Raw genomic sequence first — 16,767 nt, forward strand, 5'->3', positions numbered from 1 at the left:
GCTGACAGCCTGTAAAAACTGTAATGAGTGGCCTATTATTTTACCAGGCCAACCGGAGACTTATCACAAAAAAACCTGTAATAAATAAATTTAATACATTAAGTAAGAACAAAAGGTGACATTTTTTTTCAAAGCAATAGCTTAAATATGCTTTAAATATTTTCAATATTGCTATACTTTTATGTAAAACTGAACTCAGACACAAGTTTTGTTCAGTATTTTTCTTCCTATAATGAATAGGTTTCAAATAACTAAAACGTACGGTAGGTGCACAGTGTTCTTACTTAAAGACTCTCTCCAGTTTTAAGGTAGATAAAAACACACAGCTTTAAATAATACATCTATTACTATGTTTAGATCCTTAAAATGGCCTCTGCTCCTTCACACACATTAGTATAAAGTGGTTTTAAAGGTTTTGAGAAGACATGAAGGTTTTACTCATCCCCTTTTTTTCACGTCTACATCACTCCATGCCACCACATTGACCTCTATATAGATACTTATTTTCAAATCAAAAATAACACCATGAATACATAAGAAGAATTTATTTTTGAAAAATAACCAGCGTGCACCATCTGCATGTATTTCTATGGGCAAAGGAGGTACGGTCAAATGAACAAATTCAAACAATTTGTGCCAAACCTCGTCAAGCAAGTCCTGCATGAACTGTCAGCAGAGGAACAGATTGACTGCAAGAGATAAAACAGAGGACACATGTCAGACAGTCGGAGAGATCTCAGAAGTCTCAGACTGAAAACAAGATATTTGGAACTTTATACAGAATTTGCTGGTCTGGAGGCCTGATCCCTTCTCCCTCAATGTCCATCTGATGTCACCTTTAAATGCACATTTTGTTCTCCGTATCCTGTTACAGAGCAGAGTGTATTAAGTGACTATGGAGACCTCCTATAAATTATACATTTGGAAAATATCACAGAGTCTCTTTGTGTCCTTTGTGACGCCAACTTTAGTTTAATAACCAAGCAAAGACTTATCTGTCTAATCACCATCTGAGACTCTGTGACTACGTGCTATAAGTCCAGATTTGGTTGGCCCCATGATTCACAGCTCAGCCGGGCAGTCAGGGAGCTCAGACATTTGGCACCCGGGTGTTTGGCTCCACACCTTTGGGTGACAGGAGCGAGCTGCAGTACGTGCACGAGGCAGGCGACTCAACCCGCAGTGTTACTTTACCAGTTCAAGTCACTGTTATGTGCACTGCAGCAGGTCATTAAAGGCTGGAAATGAAAATAAATGCAATAAAATATCTTAGTGGCTCTTTGTGCTGCTGTAACACTGAACTCTAATCACAAAAGTGGACTTAATATATGTTTTTATCAGCATTAAAATGCAGCTATTATATAAATGCACATTACTGGGAAGAAGGATTACAGGAGTATATGCAACAAGTACTGTTTCATCCGTCAATCCACCTCTACGAAGCTTTGGTAACATGCTCACCAGTGTGTGTGTGTGCAGCGCGAATGTGTGTGTGCGCTGACTGAGCATGCGCAGAGCAGTTCACAGATTAGCGCTCCGTCTGACTCTGGAGGGTTTTGTGCGTCTCCGGCTGTTCGCTGGAATATTCTGGGAAACGTTTTAACTTAGACACAGTGGGACTGAATCATTTGCGGGAAACTGTTCACTTCAGAGTCACAGAGAGGTCAGAGATGATTGAGTTGGCTTTCATTTGACTTTGGAGACTTTTTACGCGCCTGAATCGTCTCATTATCGGGAACATGGAACCGCAGCTGAAACATTTTACCGGTTGAAGAGTTGACGTGACTTTATGTGGACTTGTGCGTTTTTTTTATTTGAACTCAGAGTAGTGTCAGGAGCATGGAGGTGTCTCTGCTGTCAGGATGCTTTACAGTGAACTCGTGATTCTTTGGGCGCATCTCAAGTGCCCTCACAACAGATAACCCAGAAAATAATTCCAATTTCAGTTATTTTTCTTTCTTTTTTAAAAAATCTTAATTCAATCTCAAACTGATTTTATTACAATAATTACTTGTTAGTGGCTCAAATGGCAGAGGACTATGACCAGTCCGGTGCGTCAGAATTCATTAAAGGTAAGTTACGCATGTATTTGTGTTATTTAACAATCAATAATAATCATAGAACAAACTGTCTGTGTAGATTCTCAGTCAGCCAGGTCATGTTACTCCTAATTTCTTCAACTACCATCTTGTTAGCACCTTGAGTCGTCCATCCCCAGGTAGTTTCACAACCATTCACACTCTGATCCATGTGAGTCTTCGGATTTAGGGGTGAGAATAAAAACACGTGACTTCCAAACAGGCAGTTAGAACTGAATGAGAGGTGAGATGTCTTCAAGAAACAAGAAATTGTATAAACCTTTCATCAACCCTTGGAGGTTAAGATGCTGTTCTGTGTAAATAAGTGAGCTGCACATTCAAACCTCCATTGGGATATGTATACAATTTATATAAAAGAGAAAGAACCTTGATGAAACTCACAATTTTATAGAATCACATTTGAGGAAAAATGGGAACTATAGAGTACAACAGTGAGAACCATAGACTCACTGTGGATTCTCAAAGGAATAATAATGACATTGTTGTTGTTTTTTTTCCCTTTTAAAAGAAAGTTTGGCTGATTATTTGCCCTTAAACCAACTTTTTCTCCATCTCGGAGTCACATGTCAGTTAATTCAAACACAGTAGCGTGATGCATATTTTTAGACATTTTTAGATTCAGTGTGACACTTTACAAGGACATCATTATAAATACATAATAAATAAATGTCCAGAGACTCACTCAGAAACCAGAGGGGGAAGGTGCTACTTATCGAGAAATTACTCAAGGATTCAAGGATTCAAGGACCTCAATTTGTCATGCTAGCTCACCTTTACATGTTTGTCGTACGAAATTAGTACTCCGGTCTGGTTTTAAAAAAAAAATAAAAAAATAAGTACAATAAAACAAGAGCAAAATATAAGTAAAAAATACAGCAATATAAGTGAAATTGCCTGAGAATAATCCTATTTCTAGAGAGTTGTCATTCATGAGTACACTACCAGAACACTGCTAATATTAAATTCAGTACAGTGCTTTATGTATTTTGATTTACCAAAATGTTAACCAATGTATGTTAAAAAGTGGGATCAAGCTGTCGGCTTATTGAAATGAATAAGTGCAATTCAATAAAGGCACCTGTTATTTTTTCTAAGCTTTTATAAAGGATTTATTAATCCTTAATAAATTATTTAAACACATTCATGTCTTGAAAACACTTGAAAAGTTAATACCGAAAGCAGTCGTTCAGGGTCTTCTTGTATTAAAGACGGTTCGGGTTAGTATTAAAGTATTGAAGTATAAAAATAGTATTAAGTAGTATTCGTATTAAAGAGAGCAAGATTTAACCAGAACCACAACCTGACAACTGGTGGTGTTGCATCAGGACAAAACCAGGTGGGTCACCCCATCGGTGGGTCGGTGGAGCATCAGAAAACCCCAGTTTATGGTGTGACCTACTAGACTAATGCGACAATAGTCATATCCTGTACATATGTAATCATTTAACACTCAGCCTGGGACAGTCCCAACAAAATACTACCGGGCTGAATTTCTTTTCCAACAAAACTCTTACTGGCAACCCAATTTATATAGGCTCAATATATATTTATTATTAGTGCCGTATTTATGAATCATGCATAAACCTACTACTCTCCCCTTATAAAGTGCAATTTTTATTTCTTTTATAAACATGGAAGATTTTACAATTGATGACATTCGGTGGTGAAGTTCATGTATTATTCTGTGTCCCTGACATGAAGCCACGACAGTCTGTGATCCACCTGAACCCACAACACCTTCAATAATTCAATGCTGTCTGTCTGCATGTCTTTCTGTCCGTGTGTGTGTGTGTGTGTGTGTGTGTGTGTGTGTGTGTGTGTGTTTGCTTGCTTTGCACCACAGACCGGCTCTACTTTGCCACAGTACGAGTCAAACCAAAGAATACAGCCAGCACACACTACTTCAGCACGGATGAGGAGTTTCTATATGAGAGGTAAGTAACAGACTAAATAATTGTGGCCTGTGTTGGGCTGTGTGTTGCTGCTATGTTACACAAATTCAAAACAAGTCACATGGGGGTGTCAGCAGTGATGCTCATAGTGGTCTCATGCCTAAATTCCACACAGCACTGTGTATGTATGTGAATCAGTCAGACATCTATTCATTTCTCTGGGAACTCCCTGGATCTCTGATGTGTTTGCAAACTTCTCCTCCTGCGAGTCCACACAAACCCGTCTCTCATGCAGCCCAAAATCAGTGGCGTCTGCAGCTGCCTGTGTGGCTTACTGCACTGTCCAAAGTGCAGTGTTGGTAGGTTACTGCTCAAAGGATGTGTCATATTGCAAACAAAATGGAAACACACCAACAGAAGAAGAGGGAAAGAATGCTCACTGAAATGATTAGCTGATGGCAAAGGCCTCTATCTGTGACCTCCATCTGGTGAGTCAGATTTATGGTAGTATGTAGCTATACCACTGGCATATAAAAAGTAAATTTATCCCACCTTGCGTTAATGCAATTTTTGTTGGCTGGAAGTCATTGATCGGCACAAAAGACTTTGTCATGGTGCCCATTCACTAGCTGAACCTCCACAGTGACCTCTGCTCGTCCACACAGAACTGCTCATCTCCTCTGGGTGCTTCAGTCTTAAACAGTAAGACACAGAACAAGGTAATGCTGCTAATCTACAATACATGAAGTTTGCATTATCAGGGAAAATCGAATCAAATATATTGGTACCAAAAAGGTTCAGTAACATTTTAAGCTTGGGGTTTGAAGTTCATTGCTTAAGTTTTGGCTTTGATCTTATCCAGAATATGTAGTAAGCCCAACTCAGAGGTTTTTTTTTTTTACGTCTAACTCCTTGAACCAAATTTTTAAGGAAGATTTCTGGGAAAATTTCACTTTGATGTTATTTCGAGTTAAGTTGAACCCTCCATTGGACACTGAGTCAACCGAACAGTTTGCAGTACAAAGTGTAATGTCACCTTACAAACATCTCTTTGTAATGATTCCCCAAACTTATCACAACAACATTCACATGAAATAAGGTTAATTTGTTGGTACAGCTTCAGCTTTTACTTTAAACGCACACAGTGTAAGTTTGTACACAACAGTTCATGGTTTATACATCTCCATATGCTGAGCAATCTTTGAAGCAGATGCAGTTCTATTGATACTACAAATAGGCAAAGCGTCTACACATGGTTGCAGTGTCCCTCATGTCGAATGCAAAAACATACAGAGGTCTCCTTTGGATGTTTCTAAAAGACTGCTTGTGACTTTTTACAGCTTTCCGAGCACAGCAAGTCCTGCGTGAGCATCAAAGCAAAGTCCTGCAGCGACGCCTGAAATTATAACTGTTTTAATGATGAATTATAAAAGTGTCTCTCATCATAAAAAGAAATAGCTTTGAGCAAATCAAACAAGCGCATTTGCCATGCTTGCAGTGTTAAGTCCATATGGTCACACATTTTGGGCTGCACGGGGACATTCGCAGAGGAGTCAGATGACGAAAGGAATGTCAAACGTGTCCTCGAGGAGACGTGAAATGGAAAAGTATGAATTGATCTTAAGGCCGGTGCTGTAGCTTCATGTCGGCGAGCACATGATGCAGCAGTGGATGAAACACATAGATACTGATCTACTGCACACGTACAGGCAGAGTCGTCTTAACAGTTTTTGAAACTGAAAAAAAAGGCTTTCTGATTCTGATGATTTAATATTTTATTATCATGTCACTTTATTACCTCAAAATCATTGCCATCATCTTGCTTTTCTATTCCAATCTTACCTTAGCTTACGCATTTCTCATACTTATTTCTTGCCGTTCTTCCATTAGGCACTGCTTTTATACTCATTTCATGTCATTTTTTTCTGAGCAATATCTGGCAGAAGTATTTCCCTCGGGTTAAATAAAGTTATATCTTATATTATCTTATTCCAACCAGACTTCAAAGCAGTACAATAACAACTACCTACACGTCTGCAGCTGTCTGTGTACATGTCTGCTAGGAAGTATAATCAAATTTGAAGGCCTAGCATTACTCTGGAGGATGGTCTGCACAATCCCCTGGTCTCAAACCAACACAGAAGCTTCTTCACTGGCCACCAAATAGGCCAATGTCCTCCTTATTTTCTTCACTTATTTACTAATACAGTAGTGTAGGTGTTTTTAAGAGGAACACTTGACTGAGAAATATAACTGTACAAGAATGAAATGCTGACTTGCTCACGTGCCTGTAGGTGAAACACCTCCAGAGATGTTGAGCCAGTGGTTATGATCCCGCTGTGAGATATAGGCCAAGATGAGATCAGTGACGGTGGCCTCGTCATGCTCAGGGATTTAGGACAAACACAGGATGATGCCATTCAGACTTGACACTTAATCATCCCAGTGCACTGTTTTTACCTCTGACGAGTGACGTGCACAGTGTTTGACACGCTGCTTCACTCATTAGCACCAACTGAAACGACAACAATGTGTTTACACTGGAGGGAAAAGCTTATAGGTCCGTGCTGACTGTTGTGAAGAATTGGTGTATTTATGACTCCAACAGGCTTCAGCTGCGCCTCCAGATCAAATAGAGAGGAGGGATGTGTGAGTTTGAGAACCATAAGGAGAATATGAATATACCAACATAGTTTGTATCAGATTAAAGCACAAGAAGCAAGTTGATTCAAGTGAGGGCGACTTGTGTAGCATCTTCTGTAGAGGCTGCAATCGTTTTACAGGTGACTGACAAGCTGAAAACTAAACGATTGAAGTGGAAAAGTACTAAAAGCATATATTATTATTATTATTATTATTATTATTATTATTATTATTATTATTATTATTTTATTGTTAATAATAATAATAATAATAATAAAAATATAATAATAATACCTAAATCAACATATCATAAATAATACAAAATAAATACTGTCATTAAAAGATAGATAAGGCATATATAAAATCCACAAGAAGGAATACAACAATTTAAATGTGACTACAAGTAAAACTGAATCAAAGTCATAAAACTTCTTAATCAAACCCATGAAAGCTCGTTGTTTTGATTCCCGTTTAAAGATACTAACGCTCACCAAAAGTTTCTGTCCGATAAGTAAAACAGAAAATACACACAAAAAAAAAAAAAGGAAATGAATACATTAAATAAGCAAAGGCTTTGTGAAAACTTCATCCTAGGAAATTAAGATTAAAATTACTCTGAAGTAGCAGCCTGAGAAAAAGTGTGTTGAGGCTCTGACAGTGTGTTCTTGGTCACCTCTTGTCACTGGTCTGGTGTTAGAGAAACAAAAAGAGACCATGTGATCTGGTTCATGAAGAGACCAAAAACCTAGTTTGAAACCAGACCTTCTGTTTCACCCTGAAGTCAGAGCCACAGCACTGTAATATAAGCAATGATTAGTCAGTCCAGGGAAGGTGGAAGGTGGGGATAGAGATAAATGTCTTTCTATGAGTCAAAATCCTTGTCTCTGTATATTATAAAAGCAGTACTAAATGCAGATATTTAATCACCTATTCAATAGCTACAAAGCAGAGATGAGGATCAGATATCATTCCCATGTTTTGAGCTACATTTACAATGTGCAGGACCAGCATCCACATGGACAGGGATGACCTGATAAACAAGATTTTCTCATGAGATCTGGCTTCACATTCACATGGAACGTTTAAGCTCCATTATTTTCTGTCCAGACATTCTGGCATTCATCTACGTCTCGAGTGAGGATGCAGACATGTGAGGTTTGTAGAACAGTTTGATCCCAGACAAAAGAAATCCAGCAGCTTAATATGTTTAAGAGGTGGGTCACTGCACCGTCGCTCCAGCATGTCAAAGTCAGAGGCCGCCTTAATGATGTTACCAGATTATCAGAACACACCTGCTCCACTAACCTTTAACACGCTGTAGAGAACAAGAAGCTTCTGCTGCTTCAGGATACATTGAAGTCAAATGACTCAAGAAGCTTTGCAGTTGGAGCAGACTGTTCTGGCAGACTATTCCACAGAGACACCCAAAAGAGCTTCTGCCACATTACTGACCTGGCCATTACCTAAATAATTTATTACTATTATTATCCATCCATCATCTATACACTGTTTAATCCTCAATAGGGTCACTGGGGGGCTGGAACCAAACAAGCACACTCACATTGACACCTACGGACAATTTAGAATCACCGATTAACCTCAGCACAAGACATCAGGTGTCCTAACCGGGGCCACCGTGCAGCCCATTATTATGATGATGATGACTGTTTTTATGATGATGATAATGATGATTATTGTTATCATCACACACACACACACACACACACACACACACACACATATATATAGATGTGTGTGTGTGTGTGTGTGTGTGTGTGTGTGTGTGTGTGTATTGTTGTCATTGCATGCATATTTGCATATACATATATTGTATCAGAAATCAGAAAGCATTTAGTGTCATTGGAGGGTCTGGATGCAGCAAACTGAGGAGTGCTTCTCCTCTTGGTGCATAGAAAATGTAAATATTAAAACACCCAAAGCCAACAGGACAAATATTAAAGAGCCCATTTTTAAAATAAACTAATGAATGCATTTCCCATGTGGATTTTTGTGTCATTAAATGATGTAGAATGTGTCCATCTGCTGTGGTGCACTAATACAGTGGAACCTGTGCAATGCATTCATGCTACTTATATATATGTAGAATATAGGGGCTGCAAGGTGGTGCAGTTGGTTAGCACTGTTGCCTCGCAGCAAGAAGGTCGCCGGTTCGCATCCCGGTGGGGGCACCGGAATCTTTCTGCGAGGAGTTTGCATGTTCTCCCCGTGCAGCGTGGGTTCTCTCTGGGTTCTCCAGCTTCCTCCCACACAGGGAGGTTAATTGGTGATTGTAAAATTGTCCGTAGGTGTGTCTCTAAGTGTAGCCCTGTGATAGACTGGTGACCTGTCCAGGGTGTCCCCTGCCTTCACCCTAAGTCGGCTTGGATAGGCTCCAGCCCCCCTAGTGAGGATTAAGCGGTGTATAGATAATGGATGGATGGATGGATGTAGAATATAAAAAGTAGCAACATGAGACATGGTATGTAAACAACATTAGATATTGACATGAATAGACAAAGTGAGAGATGAATAGCAGAATGAATGGTTGTTTGTCACAATGTGAGAAGGTTTGCATCGTGTTTATCTGAGTTTAGTGTGTTCATGGCCTTGGGGAAGAAACTGTCTCTGAATCTAGAAGAGCACGTTTTGAAGGAATTGTAGCACCTGACATAGACATACATACTAAATAAGGCACGTTCTTATGTTTCCCTGTGTGTTGCAGTTTCTATGCAGACTTTGGGCCTCTCAACCTGGCCATGCTGTACAGATATTGCTGCAAACTCAACAAGAAGCTCAAGGTGACGCAGACTGACTGCACTCTACAAAACAAAACACAATTTATACACTTTCCTAGGATGTGGTCTAAGTACATAGTCTACACTGATAATTGATTATGAATTTTAACTTTTTTTTTGTCACTAGTCCTTCACAATGTCTAGAAAAAAGCTGGTTCACTACACCAGCTATGACCAGAAGAGGAGAGCCAACGCTGCCGTTCTCATCGGTGCCTATGCTGTAAATATCTTTTAATTCATTCGTCACTTCGTCCATCTGCCTGTCTGTTCATCGATCCATCACTGTTAATACACTTTGACCTCTGTCCTGTAGGTCATCTATTTGAAAAGGAGTCCAGAAGAAGCCTACAGGACTCTGATCTCAGGAAACAACGCAGGCTACCTGCCGTTCAGGTACAAACACATAAACACTGGCTGGTGTTGGTAACACACTTTCTGCAGCATTGTAAAGCCAGAATTTATCACCTGCGCTAGTAAAAATATAAAATGCTTTCCACCACAGACTGTACTACAATCAGAATGTACGGTTGTGTTTATTTTTTCAACTTCTTGGCAGATACATTTCAGCTAAATGAGACCAACACCACTCTCATGTGTGCCTGTTAAAGGTCCCATATGGAGAAATTTTATTTTGTTGGGTTTTGTGGTTGTTGTAAACTTGGAGGTGTAAAATAAAAGCTGTTAAAATATGAAGACGGTTACCTCTCATTACTAGTTACCCTCCCAGCTGTACAAGTGAGGAAGAATTCGACCCAGTTGCTACATCACATCCAACTAACCAACAGCTCACCAGTTCAAATCGGCTTTCAGAGCAAATCAGCCCATTTTGAAGAGCACTGAGAGCACTTTCGCATGATGGCTGCTGCTTTACGTGTGATATATCAGGAATGAAGATTTAGCTTGACATGGAGCTGTAATTTTGTCATTTTTCTGTATGAATAACACAGCTGACTTAGTGTTAGTGAGCATTAGAGATGTTGGCAGGTATGTTTTCATACCTTCGTGGCCAAGCTTGCTGTTTCCATGCTAAGCTAACCTGCCGCTGGCTTGTTTCTCACAACTCTGAGAAGGAAAGTAGGTGAAAAATTTTCCCAAAAGGTCGACTTTATCTCTGACATCAGTTTGCTGTATTTGCGATGTAAACAACCAACAGAGTCTCTGTACATTTGACTGTATATAAACATCACACCTCACGTGTACAAATACACATATTTGTTCTTGTGCAAACTGTCATTTTATGCAAAGATTGTACAAATAACCCGTGATTCTTGTCAGACAAATACGAGTGAGTGTCACGTCTGGTAAAACTTGAGTGCGGTGACAAAAATGTGTTTTCATTTCCACCTTTACTACATCTTTACTACGGATTTGTTCATTTTTTCCTCAACACAACAGCAAATGGAATGCATGAGACAAAGAGCAGCATTAATACAACCAAACAGATTGCTACAGCTGATTGTGGTCTGTACATCTTGGTTACAGGATGCAAAAACTAAAAAAAAATCTCCTTGATTGTATCTGATGCCAAGATTAGGATGTTAAAACTAGCATATTTATATTATTGTGCGTCTTTGTGGTTTACAGGGATGCAGCGGTGGGCGAGTGCTCCTTCAACCTCACCGTCTTCGACTGCTTGCAAGGAATACGTAAGGTAAAGAGCAGAGCGCAGCTAAACTCAACCACAGCAGATTACTTAAGTAGATTAAGAAGGCACTTACTTTAACCTCCGCACACACACACGGTGGAGGGAATTCAGTTAGTGACTTTAATTAAAAAAAGCCGTCCTCCTCTGCCCTCTCCTGCAGGCATTACAACACGGTTTCCTGGACTTTGAAAGTTTCAGCGCTGAGGATTATGAACATTATGAGGTAACACACTACAAACTGCTGCGATATTACACAACCAAACAAAGTACACGCCTGTGCAGGATCGCTAACATGTTGAATGATTTTCAAGAGGATCGTAATATTTTGAAGTTGAGGCAAAGGCATGTGATGTAGAATTATAAACCACATTGGTTACTTTAGAATAAAAGCCCCAAACTACAGCCACAATGTAACTGATTACACCAGTAATATCCAATAAACAACATTATAAAAGAGCCTGTGAACTACACATTGCACTGGGTTGTGTCTAGTGCAATATGGTTCTACAAGGTGATTAACTGCCAGAACCAGAAGGTACAAAAACATCAGTAGCTCCCGAACATGAGCCGAAACACAGCTGCAGCAGTGGTTAGGAGGTACAGGAAGATCTATGCTATCAGTAACAGAAGGAGCAGTGACTAGCTCAAAAATGACACCACACACATCTCTCTGTTTACACAACCGCTTATTGAAAAACTGACACTAAACACCTCTGACTTGGCTCAAGGTTTATCTTTGAAAACTGGTAGACATTGCATTAAACGGCGGTGTCCAAGGAGAAAGCTGCTGTTCACAAAACAGTGCAGGATGAAAGCAGTCTGATGAATGTTGGCAGCACATTCTGCACGGTGGCGAGCATCAGACTGTGCAGTGACAATGTGCTAATGTAAGGATGCAGAAGGTGATAGATGACTTTTATACACAGAACTTTAACTGCAGGTTTCTACCCAAACACTGACTTAAATATGACTCTTGGAGCTTGGTAGGATACCGATGAAGGATTTTCAAATAAGACAATAAACATTGTTGCAACAGGGCTGCAAGGTACAACAGGCAGCACTGTTGCCTCGCAGCAAGAAGGTCGCCGGTTCACGTCCTGGTGGGGGGGCGTGTAGTTCACAGCATGGGTTCTCTCCGGCTTCTCCAAAAACATGTTGAGGTTAACTGGTGTCCACCTGCCTTTGCCCTACGTCTGCTGGGATAGGCTCCAGCCCCCCCGCGACCCCAGTGAGGATTAAGCAGTGAAGCCAGATAAAGGATGGATGGATTGTTGCAACAATCACCCTAAGCTTCTGAAGACGTAAAAAATAGACAACTGTGAACCAGGTAAAAAATAAAAACAAAAAAAAATTACACCAGCGAAGAGCAGGGGAAAGGTTTTTCCACAGATGATACCATCCATCTGTGGTGGACTGTATCCATCCATCCATCACCAAAAATAAAGGCAAACACACAAAATATTAGAAAATGTCTAGGTTGTACTTTGAGGCCTGTATATTTTTTCTGATTGAAAATAACGTATGTTGCTAGATTACATGCACTGCATCTGCTTCTTTTCTGTCTGTGTTTATAGCGAGTAGAAAATGGAGACATGAACTGGATAATTCCTGGGAAAATTCTGGCATTCAGCAGCCCTCACCCTCGTAGTAAAGTAGAGAACGGTGAGTAAAGTTACAAATCAAAACAACTGATTGACAATCATTTCCCAAGTGTCTGCCGTGGGTTTTGTGAAGTCTCAATTATTTCCTTAAAACATTCAATCATCTACATTTCACTGGTGAATCATCGATCTGTTGTTGATTCTACCTGCAGGTTACCCTCTACATTCACCTGAGGCGTACTTTGCATACTTTCGCCAAAATGAAGTGAGAGCTGTGGTTCGTCTGAACAGGAAGTTGTATGAAGGCAGGCGGTTTGAGGACGCAGGATTTGATCACCACGATCTCTTCTTCCTGGATGGGACGACACCCTCTGACCTCATTGTCAGGCGCTTCCTACATGTGTGTGAAAGCACAGAGGGAGCGGTGGCCGTGCACTGTAAAGGTGAGGCTGGACTGGTTTAGGTATTTTGTTGCTGCCGAAAAACCCACTTCTTATCGTAGTTGTGTGTCCTAACTAACTTTTCTCATTATTTGTAGCCGGTCTGGGTCGTACGGGCACTCTGATTGGCTGCTACCTGATGAAACACTTCCGCTTCACTGCAGCCGAGGCCATCGCCTGGATCAGGATCTGCCGACCCGGATCCGTCATCGGTCCCCAGCAGAACTTCTTAGAGGAGTGAGTTTCAGAAACAAAACAGTTTTCTGTCTTCCCTTCAGTTAAGTTACTACAATATAGATACTTTTAGAAGGTTCTGGACAAGTCATTTTCATTTAATCCCAAAGACTGTATAAAAAAGAAGGACGTAGCCTCGAAGTCTGTAAAGCAAAGCCAGTGTGAAGTATTCTAAACTTGTAATTCTTTCTAACAGCCAGCAGGAGGCGACACCTCTGGTTGCAAAAAGAAACATGATTGTATAGAAGTCTATGAGACAATGACCCTACTTTTTATGTAATTTATAACCTTGGTAAACATTTTCTTATCAAATATATTGTCTCAATCGATAGTTTCAAGTCTCCTTTAATATAGCACAATGTTAATTTCGTACATTATGGTCTAGTTTATTGGAAACTAGGCAATAAAGTGAGGCATGCGTAGTGTCCAACAAACCCAAATTCCAAACTTGAAGCTTCAAAATCCAAAAACCAATGGGTGACGTCCTAGTCACTACGTCCATAGTTTATATACAGACTAAATGACTAAATCCAGCTAAATGTTGAGAACAGTATCAACCTTTGCCAGACATTTAATGCTGTTTGTTAGTGGCCTGGCTCTATGGATGGCAATGATCTGCTGGCTTTGCAGAGTTAAATATACTGACATGTTGATCAGGGCTCTCAGAGATTAAATCCTGATAACTTCACATGAGTTGTTGTTTTTATTCGTTATCCTAAATTTAAACTTCAGATCAGTTAAGTTCTTGGCTAACTCTGCTGTGCTTTATTCCCCGGTACCATCAAGCTCTATTATTGTCCTAAAGGTATTTAAAGCGCACTAGTGAGCCACACTCCTGCTCTGACTGACATGTTCCTTAATTACCATTAACACACTTACACTGTAGTTTATTTTGGCTTAGTCCAACACACACTGTCCTGCTGCTGGAAATACTCACTGGAGCCGCATATGTAAATTAATCCAACGCTGAAAATAGTCCCGCACTAGTTCCTCCTGTTTCAGTAACATTTGTTTAAAAAGAATGCATTGACCAACAGTCTGTAAAAAAATAAAAATAAAAAAATACTCAGCTGTCATTTAAAAAGTTAGCCTAAATGTTTTTTTGTTTGTTTCTTCTTCTTGTTGTTGTTGTTAGGTGTTTTTAAGGCTTCAGTTATGGGGTTGGGGCTCAAATCCAAAAGTAAATGTCAGTTACTGCAGCCATTTTCAGGATTTTTTGACAACCGAAATATAAAATAACTTTTCTTTTAACATCAAATTGATAATAATGTGCATGCTAACATGGAAACTATTTTTGTTTTTTTATTGTTAAAATATTTGTTACAGACATTTTTGGTTCCCAGAAGATGACTTTTTAATCACTTTAATTTTGCTGCGTGTCCAATAATTTGTTTACTGTGTTATTTATGAATAGATATATGCAAATTTTGTTTAATTCCCATCAGCTTCAGCTGCACTTTGGGTTCATTAGACTGTGTTGTCATGCTAATAAGCTTTTTTGGTAACATTCATAACTGTACATAACATTTATTTTTGCTAATTGCTTATTTGACATATCTGATATGTTAAGTGAACTGTATATGCTCATCTTTGACAATTCCATGTCCTCTTTTTCACACCATTGTGAATGAGAAGCGAATTTCGTTGTACCATGGTACAAAAGTGTGACTGTACAATGACAATACAGATTAATCTCTTATCTTATCTTAAACTGCCAAACATTCATTCAATATACCTGCGAAACATCAGCATTGTAGAATTGTCAGTGTGAGCAATTACCGTCTGTGTTTCTGTAGGAAACAACACAGTTTGTGGGTGCAGGGAGACGTCCATCGCTCCAAACAGAAGCTGGTCCAGCAGAGACTCAGTCGGCGGCAGCAGCTGCAGCAGCAGCGCCAACAGCAGCAGCAGCTTCACAGCTCCGACTCTGTGGAAGGAGGCAAACAGGAGGCCATGTCCTGCCTGCTGTCCAGTATGGACGACCTGTCGATCAACACCACCCTCCATAAGTCATACAGCCTGGATGAGGTGAGGAGCGGGACTCTCTGCTGTCCTTATAACCACCTCTTTAACGTAAGGATTGTAGAATTTACACTGCAAAGAGACAATAATATTTACATTGTGATCTCAACAATAACTTTACATTTTCTTTAAGTTCAATTTGAAGATTTTTTCTTGATTATCCAACAACACTCTGTCTCTTTTTCTTTGTGTGTTTGTGTAGAATAACTGCAAGGAAGCCAGTCTAACTCAGGGAGACAAACTGAGAGCACTTAAAGGAAACCGGCCTCCTCGATCAGTCTCATCCTCCTCCAGGTATCACTTTGTAAATGTTAAAGTTATGGTAGAGTTAGACATGCTGCTTTCATTGTCCATCCATCCATTATCTACACCCTGCTTAATCACCGCAGGGGGGCTGGAGTCTATCCCAGCTGACTTAGGGTGAAGGCAGGGGACACCCTGGACAGGTCACCAGTCTATCACAGGGCAACACTTAGAGACAGACAACCAAGCACACTCACATTCACACCTGCGGACAATTTAGAATCACCAATTAACCTCAGCATGTTTTTGGACTGTGTGGGAAGAAGCTGGAGAACCCGGAGAGAACCCACTCTGCACGGGGAGAACATGCAAACTCCATGCAGAAAGATCCCGGTGCCCCCACCGGGACACGAACCGGGCACTTTCATGTTGGCAAGCAGGGAACATTATAGAAGTTTAGCGAGTAAAGGAGCATCATGACAGAGACTTGTGTGATGCTTACTGACTTTAGACCAGCAAACAACTGTTGAATTGAACTGGGATAACAGACAGTGATCCTATATTCAAGCAACACATCAGATGGTCATCTTCATTGGTTTTTGTCATGTTTTTGAATCTCACCAGTTGCAAACAAAAAATCAAGCAGAGGTTTGTACTGCTGTTTATTACCTCAAAGTTCTTAAGTTTGGCCCGGATCTTATACAAACCCTGATCTTTCTTTTTTCAACTGTTTTGTTACATCCAACCTACACAGTACTCTCATGTAAGTATCCTTGGAAAAAAAGCTATCAAAAAAAAAAGTTTCAGAAAATACTGATGTTTTCATTTGTTTGTTACTTTCCTCATTCAGGTTAAACCTGTCCAAGGCCACGCACTGCTCCATCCTCCCTCCACCCAAGTCCTCTAAAGTACCCCTCTCCCTCTCGCCATCTTCATCTTCTAAAAAACTGGTACGAAGTTCCTCCTCCTCGGCCACACAGATTAAGAGGTTAGTGTCTATGTTTTTGTTTGGTTTCTGAAACAAATCCTTCTTTCTCTCGCTTAATATTTGCTAACAGTTTGCCTCTTTCTACAGTCCCTTCAGCCTCAGTCTGTTTAGCATTCACTGAACTCCAGCCTTTGGATAAAGTCAACTCAGCTGATGATGCGGTCA

The 16,767-nt window shown here is 40.1% G+C and overlaps 1 protein-coding gene across 1 annotated transcript; it reads left to right on the forward strand.

Moving 5' to 3' along the window:
- The first annotated feature begins 2,002 nt into the window (after positions 1 to 2,002).
- On the forward strand, positions 2,003 to 16,723 carry LOC103370748 (dual specificity protein phosphatase CDC14A-like). Its single transcript, XM_008299891.1, has 14 exons — positions 2,003 to 2,072; positions 3,943 to 4,033; positions 9,357 to 9,432; positions 9,557 to 9,649; positions 9,743 to 9,822; positions 11,014 to 11,080; positions 11,235 to 11,297; positions 12,649 to 12,736; positions 12,888 to 13,118; positions 13,214 to 13,352; positions 15,146 to 15,377; positions 15,574 to 15,665; positions 16,465 to 16,602; positions 16,690 to 16,723. Exons 1-14 carry the CDS (start codon positions 2,027 to 2,029, stop codon positions 16,721 to 16,723), a joined length of 1,470 nt encoding a protein of 489 aa, XP_008298113.1. The 5' UTR covers positions 2,003 to 2,026.
- The last annotated feature ends 44 nt before the right edge of the window (positions 16,724 to 16,767 follow it).

This window comes from Stegastes partitus, unplaced genomic scaffold (genome assembly GCF_000690725.1).
Source record: "Stegastes partitus isolate 25-593 unplaced genomic scaffold, Stegastes_partitus-1.0.2 Scaffold1477, whole genome shotgun sequence".
NCBI classification, from domain to species: domain Eukaryota; kingdom Metazoa; phylum Chordata; class Actinopteri; family Pomacentridae; genus Stegastes; species Stegastes partitus.

Excerpts from the sequence above, each read along its gene's own strand:
- LOC103370748 (XM_008299891.1), top strand. The coding sequence starts at position 2,027 with ATGGCAGAGGACTATGACCAGTCCGGTGCGTCAGAATTCATTAAAG. Across the intron at positions 15,666-16,464 it reads TCAGTCTCATCCTCCTCCAG|GTTAAACCTGTCCAAGGCCA; the intron begins GTATCACTTTGT and ends TTCCTCATTCAG. Across the intron at positions 16,603-16,689 it reads TCGGCCACACAGATTAAGAG|TCCCTTCAGCCTCAGTCTGT; the intron begins GTTAGTGTCTAT and ends CTCTTTCTACAG.